General features: G+C 39.6%; 1 protein-coding gene across 1 annotated transcript; it reads left to right on the top strand.

The window, feature by feature from the left end:
• Positions 1-2425: 2425 nt before the first annotated feature.
• On the top strand, positions 2426-12615 carry KERA (keratocan). Its single transcript, XM_007524243.2, has 4 exons — positions 2426-2577; positions 2692-2814; positions 4029-4922; positions 11636-12615. The coding sequence occupies exons 3-4, from the start codon at positions 4037-4039 to the stop codon at positions 11806-11808; spliced, it is 1059 nt and encodes a 352-aa protein (XP_007524305.1). The 5' UTR covers positions 2426-2577; positions 2692-2814; positions 4029-4036; the 3' UTR covers positions 11809-12615.
• The last annotated feature ends 3990 nt before the right edge of the window (positions 12616-16605 follow it).

Genomic DNA, 16605 nt, shown 5'->3' with positions numbered 1-16605 from the left:
TAGGTAGATAAAGATTGTACTAACAGCAGAAAACAGCATCTGTTTTAGTTCTAGAAACAATGATTCCAAACCTGGCAAACATCATCGTAGATGATCATTTTCATTTATATCATGTCTCTGAGGATCTTTCAAACGTGATTGTTATCACCTGCTCCTATATGAAGACTGAAGAATGATTTCCAGATTTCTGGACTGGGAGATGCGATGAGATGATAGTGTTATTTGAATGAATAAAATGGCAAGCAGGCCTAGACAAAAAGGAAGACAGGAAATTTCACTTTAGCTATATCCCTTTGATACAAAAGGAAGGAATTTTCTAGAAAGCAGTTATCATGCACACTGGGATGCAGGTTTTCTTCAAGAAGTTAGTCAGAGAGAAAGATTCTGGAATTGAGCTCATTATTCTGTCACAATGGGGTGCTGAATCTTGTTAATTTTGATTATGGTTATAATCTGAATTATGTCATCAGGACAAAGAGTGCTGGTTAAAGCCGTAGAATCACACAGGACATGGGTGTAGAGTGATAATAATATGAGACATCAGTTGATATTCCACAATCCTCTCCATACCAAAAATACTTTAAAATGTTAGATGAAATGGCTTGACAGTATGAATAGAGTCATCATAAGAAAAGGAGAGAAAGTGAGGAAACAGTGATGTCAGAAGAAAGAAGGGGGGGCGGGTGGTGGCACACCTGGTTGAGCATACATGTTACAATGTGCAAGGACCAGGGTTCAAGCCCCCGGTCCCCACCTGCAGGGGAAAAGTTTCACAAGTGTTGAAGGAGGGTTGCAGGTGTCTCTCTGTCTCTCTCCCTCTCTATCTCTGCTTTCCTCACAATTTATGGCTGTCTCTATCTAATAAATGAATAGATTATATATGTGAGAGAAAGTAAGTGTTTCATGAGATGGTGGATATTTATTGTTAAAAATTCTAAATCCAACAAGCTCAACACTAAAACAAATTCAATAGAGTAGTAAGTAAGAAGATCATTGCTGACTTTTGGCAGACCAGTTTTAGGAAAATAGATTTGTAACCGTATTATGGTAGGCAGATCGTGGGTGTGTTGATGAACAGGATCTGAGGACTAAAAGCAGCCAGGAAGTTCAGTTGTTTTGATTTTCCTATGACCATGGGTAGCAACATCTGTGCAACACAACAAAGACATTACTGAGTACATTGCTCTGTGGTAGGACATTAAAAAATCAGAGGAGCTGGAAAAAGAGGGGGTGCAGATTTGAATCTAATCTTTTTATATCCTGAGGGTTTATAAACAAAAGAAAGAAAGAAAGAAAGAAAGAAAGAAAGAAAGAAAGAAAGAAAAGAAAAAAGCAGCAGCAGAGGGGTTGCAGTGAAGATTGAATTAGGAGAAGGAAAATATTACTAGCACTTCATTTTTTCCCCCTTTTTTTACTTTAAAAGTCTCTAGTCCACGCCTGAATCAGAGCCCAGTCTATAAATGCATTTCCCATATGAGAGTACAGGTTTAGTCACTAACATAATCATGGATGATATACACAGGCCAGTCCCATCAAGTCCATCAGATGCCTTCCAAAAGGTTCTTTTTAAGTTTAGTGTTTTCTTCTTTTCTTCATCTTCTTTGGATAACGCATATGTGAGAGGGTATTCTGACTTCCATAAGCTAAACTTCCTGATTCCAGAATAAGACAAATCTTGAAAAACAAAATGATTACCGACTATCAGTACTGTTTGAAAGTGAGGTTTAAAAAAAAAAAATTGGTCTTTCTCCAGAAGACTTAAGAAAAATTTCTTCCAATATAAGAACAGGAAGATATTTTCTTAGACTTAAAGTATAAGGCAAAAAAAGAAAAAATTGTAGTGTAATAGAATGCCTCTAATACAGTAAGTGAAATGAAAAACATCTGCTATAATGAGAAAAAAAAAACCCTCATATTTTAAAAATTATTTGGGAGGAAAATCCCCATTGGAAAAAGAAGCAAGCAAACAAACAAAATCTATAGAAAGGCATTCTTCTTATTTTTTTTTATTATTTATTTGCCAATACTGGAGGTATTTCACTAGTTTTCATTTTAAATGCTTTCAAGTGTATTTGTTACCTTAGACAGGATGATGTATCTAAATAATGATAGACTTCCTGTATCTATAAGAGATATGCAGACAATATTTCCACACCAATAGGAAGACATTGACATGTTATGTTTCTTTGTAGCCAAAACTAATTCTTTGCAGCAGAAAAAAAATGTTTTAAACATCTTATTTTGAAATGCTTGACATCAGATGTGCTTCCAGTCACCTGCTGGTAGATCAGGTATAGGTACCAGTGAAGGACAGGACTATTAGGACTCTGAATTTAAAGTTGAAAAGTGCTCTGAATATTTTGGCTACAGGTTCTTGGAATTAAAGTCAGTACTGCAGTGCTGGACTAGCTGGTACCAAGGGACTGTGGACATTGTAGGGGTTAAAGTTGGAACCACTGGTGCATATATATTAGGGAGGATTCATAAAAATACGACAGTGGAGTCTGAGTCAATCCACACCAGTGTGAGAGAGCAGTGACCAATAGAAACGGGAGAAGAAGATCCAAGAAGACTGAGGTAAGTGAGCTTCTGAGACCAAAGTCAGTCAAAGTGAAAACAACAGATCCAAAGGTGTTCACTGTGACCAGCCAAACAGATTCTTTTGTGTATTTATTTGTTTGTTTCCTTTAGGAAGCTCAGCAGCACAAAAAGAAAAAAAAAGTGTTTCAGTCCAAACGTTTTGGTTTTGAGCTGATTTTTCAGCAAACTTCAGAACCAGACATAGGATTCAACCGTCAATTCCTGGACAGCAAGGTAAAGTCTTTTGCACTTTTAAAAACCTCTTGAAAGTTAAGATTTTAAAGTCATGATTCACCAGGGGCAGGCGTTACAGGTTCAATACTCAAGCAAAATCCTCTTCTGTGGGGGGGGGGGGTATTTTAATGTGTCTCTCTGTTGGAAGATGACCAACTTGCAAAAACAGTTCTGTACTTGTCATCTCCCTCAGCTTCGTGGCAAAATCCAAAGATTAGTAGTCCAGGTGCTGCTGGTTAAGTTTTTTTTTTTTTTTAAGGAGCCAGTACAAACTTATTTTGTAGTTAGGATCAAACGGTTGAGCTAAATATTCATTGATAAAAATGTTACTGTTCTCTTTATGGATTTTTTTTCCTATTTGAATAGTTTATTGAACCCACAAACTTGTTGATTTTTAAAGAAGAGAATTTCTGTTTTTTTTTTTTTTTGATATATCAAATAGCACTAAGCGTTAGTCTATTTTTGGTTAGCAATCAGACTGAAAAGATGGTGTCCTATCTGCACTCTGAGTAAGTTTTGTTTCTTATCAAGCACAGTGATGCCATCCTTGGATAGTGACACAGAGAATTCACAACCCAAATTTCTTGACAAGATGTTTTGATTCTTACCCCACATTAAAAACCTTTTCCCTCACCCCTTGCCCCAAATAAACTTACCAGAGAAGTTGAGCAATAAGGAAGCGATTAATCACATGGCCCTTTTTGTAGGTAGTAAGACCTTCCCAGTAATGTGCTAAAACGTTCTCTGATCTCCTTTTTCTTTGGTTCAAGAACTAAAGAGCCTGGGAAATCTCATCCAGATGTTGCTCTCATTTATAACTGGAAATAAAAGCGTATGCCTACTGCTTAGGAAAAACAGGACTCTCAATTTGAGTTATTAAAAGATCACTTTTTTGTATGCTTATATTTGATGGTGATGGTGAGTTAATGTCTATGCATTAAACAACGTGGAATGGAAAAACACTTAAAAGAGTTCCTAAAATTTACTGCCCATTTCTCAGTTTTCCCTGGAGACTAGATTAAAACCAAGAAGCTTTATCGGTGAGTCAGTTTCAATGTTTGCAAAGCAGCGAGCGATCTGCATATAATAGATTGATGATGTTGGTGGTGCTTACTTTTCCCCCAAAGGAAACCTGTTTACTCACCACCTGCAGTTAGAGTGTGCAAACAGAGGCCATCTATTTGAGCATCTCACAGCTGTCTCTTTTAACACAGGTACTATAATGGTGACTACAATCTGTTTCCTCATTTGGGTGTCACTCATAACAGATAGTGTATGGACCAGAAGTGTGAGACAGGCCCCTGAAGAAAACGATCCTCAGTATTTCACAGAGGATGACTTCGATTGCCCTAGGGAATGTTTCTGCCCACCAAGCTTCCCGACTGCTCTTTACTGTGAAAATCGAGGCCTCAGAGAAATCCCTGCGATTCCCTCAAGGATATGGTATCTGTATCTTGAAAACAACTTGATAGAGACCATACCTGAGAAGCCTTTTGAGAATGCCACCCAGCTGAGATGGATAAACCTCAACAAAAATAAAATAACCAACTACGGGATTGAAAAAGGAGCCCTGAGCCAGCTGAAGAAGCTGCTTTTCTTGTTTCTGGAAGATAATGAGCTGGAGGAAGTACCTTCTCCTTTGCCTCGAAGTTTAGAACAGTTGCAATTAGCTAGAAACAAAGTATCCAGAATTCCTCAAGGAACCTTCAGCAATCTGGAGAACTTGACCCTTCTTGACCTGCAACACAATAAACTATTGGACAATGCCTTCCAAAGAGACACTTTTAAAGGTCTCAAGAACCTCATGCAACTAAATATGGCCAAGAACTCCCTGAGGAATATGCCACCCAGGCTACCAGCTAACACGATGCAATTGTTTTTGGACAATAACTCCATTGAAGGAATACCGGAAAATTATTTTAATGTTATTCCTAAAGTGGCCTTCCTGAGACTGAACCACAACAAATTATCTGATGCGGGTCTCCCTTCAAGAGGCTTTGATGTCTCCTCCATTCTAGAACTGCAGCTGTCTCACAACCAACTCACCAAGGTCCCCCGGATCAGCGCTCACCTGCAACACCTTCACCTTGATCACAACAAAATTAAAAGTAAGGAGCTGTTAGGGCCTGTCTGCAGTGAAAATACTTGTTATTAAATTACACCCCCCCCCATCTTTTTCTTTTTAAAGAATAGTACTTCTGTTAATTCTGGGACCTGATCTTATATGGGGATTCATTCAACTTTTTTTTTTTTTTGGTATATTTTCAAATTTGATCCATTCATAGCTTCCATAGTTTAAGAACGTCACATCTTTGATCTTTGGTGTGAAGAGTTGACTTTGCTGACCTACAGTTTTTATTTTACTTAATTTATTTGTTATTGGATACAGACAGAGAGAAATTGAGAGGGGAGGGGGAAATACATAGGGAGAGAGATAGAGAGACACCTGTAGCCCTGCTTCACCAGTTTTGAAGCTTTCTCCCTGCAGGTGGGGACCAGGGGCTTGAACCAAGGTTCTTGCATACTCTAGTGAATGCGCTTAACCAGGTGTGCCACTGCCTGTTCCCTCGGATGGCTGTTATCTACTAGACAGACTTTGTATCCTTGTCTTTGACTTTGAGGAGAGTCTCACAGATTTCTACCCTTAACTGAATAGATCTGCATACAAAAGTGGTCTGGGACACACTTGTGAATATGAATAGGAGGGATATGATTTAGGAGGGGTGACTTGAGTGAGGTATTGAGTCTAGATCTGAGATGATTCAGGTCTGATATGATTTAGAAAGACAGCTGTGCCCTAAAAACTAAGCAAGAGATAATAGCTGAAGCCACTTAATTAGAGTTTGTACTTCAGGCTACAATTATTAATAATTATCACATGTTGATCAGGAGTTCTAGCTCCGAGTTTTTGACTAAATAGTCTAGGTGCTACCTAATATCATATTTTATCAGGTTTGCAGGGAATGCTAAGCTACTGTTCTTGAGACCATATACCGGGGGGAATCAGTAATATAATTTCATGCTTTGCCCAATTGAAATGGGGGGAAAATGCCCCTTGGAGTTGGCCAGGTCCTAAGACCAAAGCCAATGAGTGAAGTAGAACAGTTACTTGGTCTCCACACTGCCACCCCCCCACCTCCAAACAAAAAATATTTTGATGAAAGAGATGATAGCAGAGATGATAATGTTGTCTTGAGGGAGGAGGTGTGCCCAGATGAAGTAAATAGTCATGACAGACATTGGGAGCTATGTGGCATCCTCTTCAGTCTGCCAGAGATCAGGCTGAACTTGGTAAAGAGAGAAATTTCATGGTCCAGCCATCAGGGGTTGGTCTCAGTCTCACACTGATCCATATACTCTCAAATCTTGAAGGGCTGCAATAGAAAGACAACCTTGAACAGCCTTAGGCACTCCAGCCCCGAAGACAGCATAAGTCCAGTGGTTTGTAGGAAAATAATGCACAGGATTGTCAAGTTTGTGCTGCCATGGTTGTTATTAAGATTTTATTTAAGCAGGTTCAGGAGATAACATAATGGTTAAGCAAGAAGATTCTCCTGTGTGTGGGTCCAAATTCCCAGATTTGGTCCACAGTATCCACATATGCTGAGCTGAGTAGTGCTCTGGTAAGAAAGAGGGAGAGGGAAGAGGGAAGAGGGGAGAGGGGAGAGGGGAGAGGGGAGAGGGAAGAGGGGAGAGGGGAGAGGGGAGAGGGGAGAGGGCAGAGGGGAGAAGGGAGAAGGGAGAGGGCAGAGGGCAGAGGGGAGAGAAGAGAGGGGAGAGGGAGGGGGAGAGGGGAGAGGGGAGAGGGAGGAGAGGGAGAAGAGAGGGAGAGGGAGGAGAGAGAGAGGGAGAAGAGAGAGAGGGAGGAGAGAGAGGGAGAAGAGAGAGAGGGATTTTTTTTTTTTCATGGACTCAAATGGAACCACAGCCAAGACTGGCCTAGATATATGTTTTTCTCTAATGCAGTTTCTGCTTCTACAGAGGCAGTCCTTAACTGAACACAAGATGCCAAGGGCTCTGACCCAAAGCATCTGAAAACAAGAGTCCTATTGATTTGCTAAGTAAATGTGGGTCCACATGGAGCCCTGACAGTAGAGTAAGGATTCCTCTGAGGCTTTGAGAATGAGGGTATTTAGGGGCCATGGAGCCAAGTTCAACACACAGTTGAGCTCAGACTCTGGGTACCTTGCACAGTTACACAAACATAATAGAACTGTTCCAAGTGTTTTTTTTTTTTTTTTTCCCTAAGTGTTTCACATTTATATTTCCAATTGTTCTTAGACCTAGTTAAGATCAGAATCATCTGGGGGTGGGTGAGTAACAATTCTTAGGTTGCTGGGTTCAGTTCCTTGCTCAGTAGGCCTGGGTGTCGGGACCTATCATTTAGTTCTTGGGAAGTGTTTTTTTTTTTTCCTCTGGAAAGGTTCAGATTGATCCCCCCAAGAACCATGTGTGTACTATTTGCAGCATCTTTTAAAATCAGTAATTAATTCAGAAAGAGAAACTGAGGCTCTGTGGTAAAGATATTTGAAGGAGCCGGGCAGTAGTGTAGCAGGTTAAGTGCACATGGCTTAAAGTGTAAGGACCAGCTCAACGATCCAGGATCGAGCCCCTGGCTCCCCACATGCAGGGGGATTGCTTCAAAGGTGGTGAAGCAGGTCTGCAGGTGTCTATCTTTCTCTCCCCCTCTGTCTTCCAGCCCTCTCTCCATTTCTGTCTGTCCTATCCAATAATAACAACAGCAATAAACAACAAGGGCAACAAAAGGGATAAAAAATGACCTCCAGGAACAGTGGGTTTGTAGTGCAGACTGAGCTCCAGCAATGACCCTGGAGGCAGAAAAAAAAAAAAGATATTTGCTCAGAGAGGGTAAGTATAACAGTCAGGACCGGAGCCCAGGGTCTTCTTTGTATTTTTCATGTGTTTCAACTCGCCAGATTTGCCTTGATGCCCAGATTATAAGATTTCAGGAAAAAGAAAAAGAAACTTTATAGATGCAAAAATGATTTTAAGAATATGAGAAAAGAGAAGTTGATTTATTCAAATAAGGACAGAAGAAGAACTTGCCTGGCTAGCCTTACTGGCTAACACTCTATCCCACTATTTTTTTTCCAGTTATTGCGAAAATACTTAGTTCTTCTGGTACATGACCTGCTTCAGTTGTTTAGATTGGTTTTTTTTTTTTTAAAGATTTTATTTCTTTATTAATAAGAAAGATAGGAGGAGAGCGAAAGAACCAAGATATCACTCTGGCACATGTGCTGCTGGAGATCAAACTCAGGATTTCATGCTTGAGAATCCAAAGCTTTATCACTGTGCCACCTCCTGAACCACTAGATGGTTTTCAAAAAACATAGCTTTTCCATTTTTTAAATAATCTATTTATTTACTGGCTAGAGACAGCCAGAAATCAAGAGAGAAGGGGGAGAAGGAGAGGGAGAGAGATAGAGAGATATCTTCAGCCTGGCTTCATCACTTGCAAAGCTTTCCCTCTGCAGGTTGTGACTGGGGGCTTGAACCAGTGTCTATGTGCATTACAACACATGCACATAGGTTGTGCCACTCCCAGGTGTGCCACTACCCAGTCTCTAAAATATGGATTTTTTAGGAAAACTTTCAGAATATATGGGCTTATGTAAAATTGTCAAAATATCTATTCTGAATATCAGGCACTATAATTTTAGTAGAAGCAAAAAAGTTATATTTTAAATAAGGTAAATAAGGTACTCATTAAGATCTCAGAAATACCACCACTTATGAGACTATAATTAGATTAGAGCATTTGTTTCTATAGTTTACTTATTCAGATATACCTGCCTTAAGCACTGGTCTGAAGGTGAGAGGGATAAGGAGAGGCTGTTGCTAAGGAAAAGAGCCTTTGCTTAGTAGGGAGAAGAGCAAAGAGGAGAATCAGCTATGTTGGTTCCTCTATGAAATACCCAGTGTGCGTTACTGTACTTGACTGAACCACCCTGCAAAATTCAAACAGGGAGAACAGATACAGAATATTGTGTGTCTGTGGGCCACTTATTCAGACTTGCATTAGTTGCTAGGTGTGAAGATAACAGGCTGGAAGAGAGGACACTGATGGGCAAAATCAGTGTACAAATCAGTGTACAATTAAACAGGGCCTTGTGAGGATAAAATCCACCAATACACTATGAAGTATGAGGATAAAGTCCATCCATATACTATGTACCGATGGGATATGAAGCAAGGTTATTGACTAAGTTGTATGGGTCTCACCTTAAACAAAAAAAAAAAGAGGGGGCTGGACAGTAGTGCACTGGGTTAAGCACACAGAGCACAAAGCGCAGAACCTGTGTAAGGATCCAAGTTCAAGCCCCTGGTTCCCCCACCTGTAGGGGGATCACTTCACAAGCACTGAAGCTAATCGACAGGTGTTAATCTTTCTCTCCTCCTCTATGTCTAGCCCTCCCCTCTCAATTTCTCTTTGTCCTATCCAATAAAATAGGGGAAAAAGGCCATCAGGAACAGTGGATTCCTAGTGTAGGCAACAAGCCCTAGCAATCACCTTAAACACACATGCACACACACACACACACACACACACACACACACACACACACACACAGAGAGAGAGAGAGAGAGAGAGAGAGAGAGAGATACCCTGCTCAAAATAAGTTCACAGTGGGTTCAGAGCAATAGATGCCTTTAAGAATGAGATCAATTATCCACATCCACATATTTTCCTGAATGTCACTCGTTGAATGTGCCTTTTCTTTTGAAGGGTCTTAAATCTCAGCATAGGATGCCAAGGGCTCTGATTCAAGGCAGGTGCCTGCTTCCTCACAGCCTAATCACCTGCAAAGATTGATGGGATATTTTCTGGCTTAAACCCTTTGTTGTTATTCAGTTCTTGGCAAATGTTGCCCTTCTAATCAAACATACCCTACTTGCAAGGGGTAAAGCTTTACAAGTGGTGAAGCAGATCTGCAGGTTTCTCTCTGTCTCTCTCCCACTCTATCTCCTCCTCCCCTCTCAGTTTCTCTCTGTCTGCAATAATAAATCAATAAATAAAAATTTCAAAATATGTATTCATTAATATGAGAGAGTGAAAGGGGTAGAGAGAATCAAAACATTAGTCTGGTACATATACTGTAGAGGACTGAACTCAGAGCATCCTGTCTTTTTTGTTTTATTTTATTATTTTACTATTGATTATTTTTATTTTATTATATTATATCCTGTCATCTGCAGGGGAGAAGCTTCACAAATGGTGAGGCAGTGCTACAGGTGTCTCTCTTCTTCTCTCTTTGATTTAGTTTTATTTATTTATTTATGTATGTATGTATTTATTACCAGAGCACTGCTCAGCTCTGGTTTATGGTGGTGTGGGGGATTGAACATGGTGCTTTAGAGCCTCAGGCATAAAAGTCTGTTCAAACAGAAATCAAACAGACATCCAGAGCAAAGTGAAAAACAGATATCCAGAGGGAAGGAGGGATAGAGTGGGAAAGAGAGACAAAGAGACACCTGCTGCCCTGATTATGAAGCTCCCCTCCTTCAGGTGGGGGCCAGGGTCTTGAACCCAGGTCCTTTCCCACTGTGTTGTGTGCATTTAACCAGGTGTGCCACCACCTGGCCCCTAGGACCTCATGCTTTTAAGCCCAACCTCCCAGGGTGCATTCTCATAACTTTTTTTTTTATCTGTGTATCTTTTTTTTTTTTAACCAGATCACTGCTCAGTTTTAGCTTATGGTGGTGCTTGGGATTGAACTTGAGACTCGGGTATGAAAATGTTTGCATAACCATTATGATATCTCTCCAGCCTAACTCCCACCTTGACTTTTAACAATACGTGTGTTCTCTACTAAGTTTAGCTGAAGTTGGAGTGTGTTGATCAAAAACATATTGCACATTTCAAAATTACTTTTAAAGAAAACATATGCATAACTTTGTTTTTTAAATTTTATTTATTTGTTTTGATTTTTTCATTATTTATTTATTTATTTATTCCCTTTTGTTGCCCTTGTAGTTATTATTGTTGTCTTTATTGTTGGATAGGACAGAGAGAAATGGAGAGGGGATGGGAAGAAAGAGAGGAGGAGAAAAAGACACCTGCAGACCTGCTTCACCACCTGTGAAGCGACTCCCCTGCAGGTGGGGAGCCGGGGGCTCTGCCTGGCATCTTCTGGTCCTTGTGCTTGGCGTCAAGTGCGCTTAACCCGCTGCACTACCACTGGACTCCCCCTTTATTTTTATTACTGAATAGACAGAGAAAGAAATTGAGAGAGAAGGGGAAAATAGAGAGGGAGAGACACCTGCACTCCCCCCTTCAAGACTTGTGAAGCGTTTCCCCTGCAGGTGGAGCCCTGGGGCTCTAACCCAGATTCCTGACACTGCAGTGTGTGCACTGAACCAGGCACGCCACCGCCTGGCCCCTATAATTGAATTGGAGAGAGAAGTGGTCTGTCTTTAAGTCCTGCAGAGAGTTATGGAATTAGATGTGAGGCCTTACTATCACAAGTTCTTGTGTGTGGATCCCTTTGTTCATGCACCTTTTTTTTTAAAAGTATTTATTTATTTCTTCCCTTTAGTTGCCCTTGTAATTATTATTGTTATTGATGTCATTGTTGTTGGATAGGACAGAGAGTAATCCATAGAGGAGGGGAAGACAGAGAGGAGGAGAGAAAGATAGACACCTGCAGACCTGCTTCAAGGCCTGTGAAGCGACGCCCCTGCAGGTGGAGAGCCGGGGGCTCGAACCGGGATGCTTACGGGGGTCCTTGTGCTTTGCACCACGTACGCTTAACCCGCTGCGCTACCGCCAGACTCCCACACCTTTTTATCTCCATAGATGTGAACGTCTCTGTGATCTGTCCTGCCTCCACAACACTGCCTGCAGAGCAAGATTCCTTCAGTTATGGACCTCACCTTAGCTACCTCCGTCTGGATGGGAACGAAATCAAACCTCCAATCCCAATGGAACTAATGACTTGTTTCAGACTCCTTCAGGCGGTCATTATTTAGATACACCTTCAACATCCTGTAACTGGGTTAAGGAGATCATGTTTTCCGACAGGAAATGTGACTCCCATTCACAGGTTTAAGGCAAAGAAGAAAAAAAAAAAAAGCAACTATATATATAATCCTTCTTGGTCACCATTTGCATGTGTGCAATTTTTTTCCCCCATTCAATGATGCTTTGCAAATGATGGTCTGCTTTCTTTAACTAATGAACAAGACACAGAGTTAAGGTAGTTTATCAACTCAAAGATAGTCCTTTTATTTTTGTCCTTTATATACTAGTAATACCAAATGCTGTAATTACATTGGTATGCGGTAGAAAGTCTCTATTTGAGTATGTTCAAACGTGCTTACAGAGATGTGGCAGATGTCAGACTTACAGTGTGCGTATCATCTGACAGGAATATGTATGAAAGAAAATGGAAGATGGGGTATTTCTTTAAAGAAATAGCTACCAACAGATTGTTTAGTAGGTTTTATAGGTATAGATGGTACAAGATATAATTTACACTCAAGACAGTGTAAATTATATCAACTACATTGGGACCAGAAAGTTCTCATCATTTAATGCTTAAGAATCAAACAGAAAACTTTTTTTTTTCAACTTCACTACTACTTCTTATTGTTATTATACAGGGTGCTCTAGCAGTCAAATAAGTCCTAAATTTTACATTTATGATAACATATTTCTGACAGTAATTCAGGTTTACATTTGGAATCTTCTTGAATTACAAGTTGTTCAGCTCCTATATTTGTCAATAAGTTGTTGTTGTTGTTTTAAATAAAAGGAATGAATGCTTTCTAACAAAACAGAGGGAACATTGTTTATTTCAAAGGTATTTTTCATAAACTTGATTAAGACTGTATACTGATACAACATATTAATGGAACGCTAGTTTCTATTTTTATAACATAACTGTGTGCAAATATTTGTCCTCTTAGCATCCTTTCACCTTTCACCTTTGTCCAGTAAGAGAAAAGAGAAATGATAATTGAATCACATGACATAATCATAATATGCTTATACCTCACAAGCTAAAAATTAACACAGAATTTCATTAAGGAACAATGTATAATTTCCCCCAAGGTTTCCAATTTTGTATGGTATATGCTACAACAAATAAGTGTTCAGTAGAAGATAATAATTACTTTGTAAATTTGTTTTTCAAAAAAAAGTTTTCTGAAAAAATTCAACAAAACGTCATTTCTTACAAAAGGAATATATACATCTGTGAAACACCAGGTTAAAAAAACAAAACAAAACAAAACAAAATAAAAAAAAAAAACTCCAGTACATAAATGTACTCCAATGTTGCAGAGAAACTCAATGCATGATTCTGTCATGTGAATTCTCCAGGAAAAGATATAGTACGCAGCATCACCTACTTACTTTCACACGAGTATGAGTCTTTGAGGGTGCAAATTAAAAATTCTTGGGGGCTTACCGGTGCACCCGGTAAGCTCACATAGTCCTATGTATAAGTATGGGTTCAAGGACCTGGGTTTGAGCCCTCACTCCCCACTTGCAGGGGGATGCTTCATAGGCAGTAAAGCAGGTCTGCAGGTGTCTTTCTCTCTCCCTATCTCCCCAACCCTCTCAATTTCTCTCTGTCCTGTCAAATAAAAGTTGAAAGAAAGAAAAAAAAGATGGGGGAAAATGGCCACCAGGAGCAGTGGATTCACGGCACAATCACTGAAACCCAGTGATAACCCTGGAGGCAATAAAATAAAATAAAGGGAAAATCTATTAACATATTTTCAAAATATTCATTTTAATGCTGACTGGGGGAAAGAATTGGAATTGATATTAGGAAACAAGGAATCTTTTAAAGAGACTTCAAAACAAAAATTATAAAACTATATGATAAATAATTGTGAAAATACAGATTAGATATCATTAGACTAGGGGAGCTAAAATATGTTGACAAAAATACAATAACTAACTATCTGAATGCTTGTTACATGGAAAATATTTAAAACATATTATAGGAAGTTCCCAAATGAATAACAGTACATTTGGGTGGCATTTTAAATTTTTTTTTTTTTTTTATCAGAGCACTGCTCAGCTCTGGCTTATGGTGGAGTGGGGGATTGAACCTGGGACTTGTATATAGAAGGAACATCTCCCACCAACATCTAAAAGGCATATAAGACATATCCACAGATACCACCAAACCCACTGTGAAAGGCTGAAAGCTTTTTTCCTCAGGGCAGGGATAAGGCAGGAGTACCAACAGTTCAAATCAGAAAGAATTAATTGTCTTCTGTGCAGATGTAGACTCAAGTAGCAGAAAATTCTCGACTCCAGCAAAGATTATTAGACTTGTCGAAAGCTTCACTGATTCTTAAAGTTGTAAGAAACAACTAAATAAACAAACAAATAAACAAAATCCCTCCCACCCCACCCCCACCCCAGCCGTGGGTTTCCTATAAGTACTGAACATCAGTGATAACACGGGGTAATAGAATAAGAAAAGAAGAGAAAATAAAATAAAATAAAATAAAGACAAAAATGACAAATAAACCAAGAGAAAGGAACATAAAAAGGATTTCTAATAAATAATCGAAGTGTGGAATGTATCTCTTTGAGATTTTTCAATTCTGGAGATCCTTCTTGTCTATTTCTGGAAAAATATATATATCTTCTTTCTACATAGTTGCTATAAGAGTGCACACAGTTTATACGCTTATGGGTGAGAAGCATATTGCCTGAATGTTAGGTGAAATGTTATCAGTCATAAGCCCAAATGACAGAGGGCTTCAGGGTACAAAGAACTAGCAACGAATGATAATCATTCTCTGGAGAACCTAGCAGCTGGATCAAGTGGCCAGAGACACAAACCACTTTTCTCTTAAGTAAAAGTGATTGAAAATAAATGAGTAATATGTAGTCAGCTCACTCCAAATTCAGCTCAACCCAGCAGAGAACACAAGAGAGCTCATAGTGAGAGCATCTTTTAATGATCAGGAATTAAAAGACTGACCTGAGTCTGGAAGGCTACAGTTTAAAATAGCCAAAAGAGCTTGCCACTGAGATCAACAAGAAAACTCTGGAGTGGTCATGGTAAAGGACTGGCAAACTAGAGAGAAAGGGAATATCTTTGCGGTCAAAGAGATCAGGAAACTATAGTTTTGTAAGAATCTCAAGTGCAAATGTTTTCAGCTTAGTGTCCAGCCCTGGAAAGAGCATAAAAGATAGACTTTGAATATTATAGACAGTTATATTTTTAAAAAAATTTTATATTTATTTATTTTCCCTTTTGTTGCCCTTGTTGTTGTAGTTCTTATTGTTGTTGTTATTAATGTTGTCGTTAAGATAGGACAGAGAGAAATGGAGAGAGAAGGGGAAGACACAGAGGGGGAGAGAAAGACAGACGGCTACAGACCTGCTTCACCACTTGTAAAGCGACTCCCCTGCAGCTGGGAAGCCGAGGCTCGAACCTGGATCCTGACGCCGGTCCTTGCGCTTTGCGCCATGTGCGCTTAACCCACTGCGCTACTGCCTGACTTCCTGATCATTCATCTTTTTAATTTTATTTTATTTAAAAAATTTATTTATTCTCTTTTGTTGCCCTTGTTGTTTTATTGTTGTAGTCGTTATTGGATAGGACAGAGAAATGGAGAGAAGAGGGGAAGACAGAGAGGAGGAGAGTAAGACAGACACCTGCAGACCTGCTTCACCACCTGCAAAGTGACTCCCAGGTGGGGAGCCGGGGGTTCCAACTGGGATCCTTAAGCCAGTCCTTGTGCTTCCTGCCATGTGTGCTTAACCCGCTGTGCTACTGCCTGACTCCCAAAATTAAGTGTTAGAAGTTGCTACTTGACACAACATTCAAACCCCTACTAGTGGAAGTCTGGCTTCAGAATTTTTTTCCATCTGGGTTGTCACTGGGGCTCAGTGCCTATACAATTGTATCATGACTCCACTGTTCCCAGAAGTGGTCCACTTTGTTTTTTTCTTGTTCTCATTTTTCTTTCTCTCTTCTCTGATAGAGACAGAAAGAAACAGAAAGAGAGGGAGGGAGAAAGAGATATTTGCAGCAATGCTCCACTACTCATGAAGCTTTCCCACTGCAGATGGGGACCTGGGGTTTAATTGGATTCTTTGCAGATAGTAACCTTTTTTTTTAACTGGGTGTATCACTGCTTGAACCATGCTTTTTTAGCCACTATGTTACACTACCTATTTTGACAAAATACATCACTATATTACATTAAAAATATCCAAATTATTCTAGCATATATATGTATTTATATATGCATATATCCATAGCAAGTAGTCATACAAGTACCAGCTTAGGGAGTTGGGTGGTAGCACAGTGAGCTAAGCACAGGTGGTGCAAAGTGCAAAGATCTGCATAAGGATCCCTGGTTCGAGCCCCCGGCTCCCCACCTGCAGGGGAGTCACTTTACCGGCTTTGAAGCAGGTCTGCAGGTGTCTGTCTTTCTCTCCCCCTCCCTGTCTTCCCCTCCTCTCTTCATTTCTCTCTGTCTTATCCAACAAGGAAGACAGACAACAATAATAACTACAACAATAAAACAACAAGGGCAACAAAAAGAGAATAAGTAAATAAATAAAATTTTTTTTTAAATACCAGCTTAAGAATTACTGACCTACTCTATGGAATACTCTATGAAATACTACTCTTCAATTAAAAAATGATGATATGATATCCTTTTGGAAAAAAAAAAAAAGGATGGAACTAGAGGTGCTTATGCTTTGCAAAATAAGTAAAGAGAAGAAGGATAACTACTAGATAGTTCCGCTCATGGAAAACCTAGAGGATTGATACAAATAAA

This window comes from Erinaceus europaeus, chromosome 7 (assembly GCF_950295315.1).
Source record: "Erinaceus europaeus chromosome 7, mEriEur2.1, whole genome shotgun sequence".
Taxonomy (NCBI): domain Eukaryota; kingdom Metazoa; phylum Chordata; class Mammalia; order Eulipotyphla; family Erinaceidae; genus Erinaceus; species Erinaceus europaeus.
The sequence above is the reverse complement of the archived record's forward strand: the minus strand, read 5'-3'. Positions and strand labels throughout refer to the sequence as shown.

What these genes read in the sequence shown, in the direction of transcription:
- KERA (XM_007524243.2), top strand. Translation starts at nt 4,037, where the DNA reads ATGGTGACTACAATCTGTTTCCTCATTTGGGTGTCACTCATAACAGAT. An exon ending in TGATCACAACAAAATTAAAA is followed by an intron (nt 4,923 to 11,635) that starts GTAAGGAGCTGT and finishes TTATCTCCATAG; the next exon opens with ATGTGAACGTCTCTGTGATC.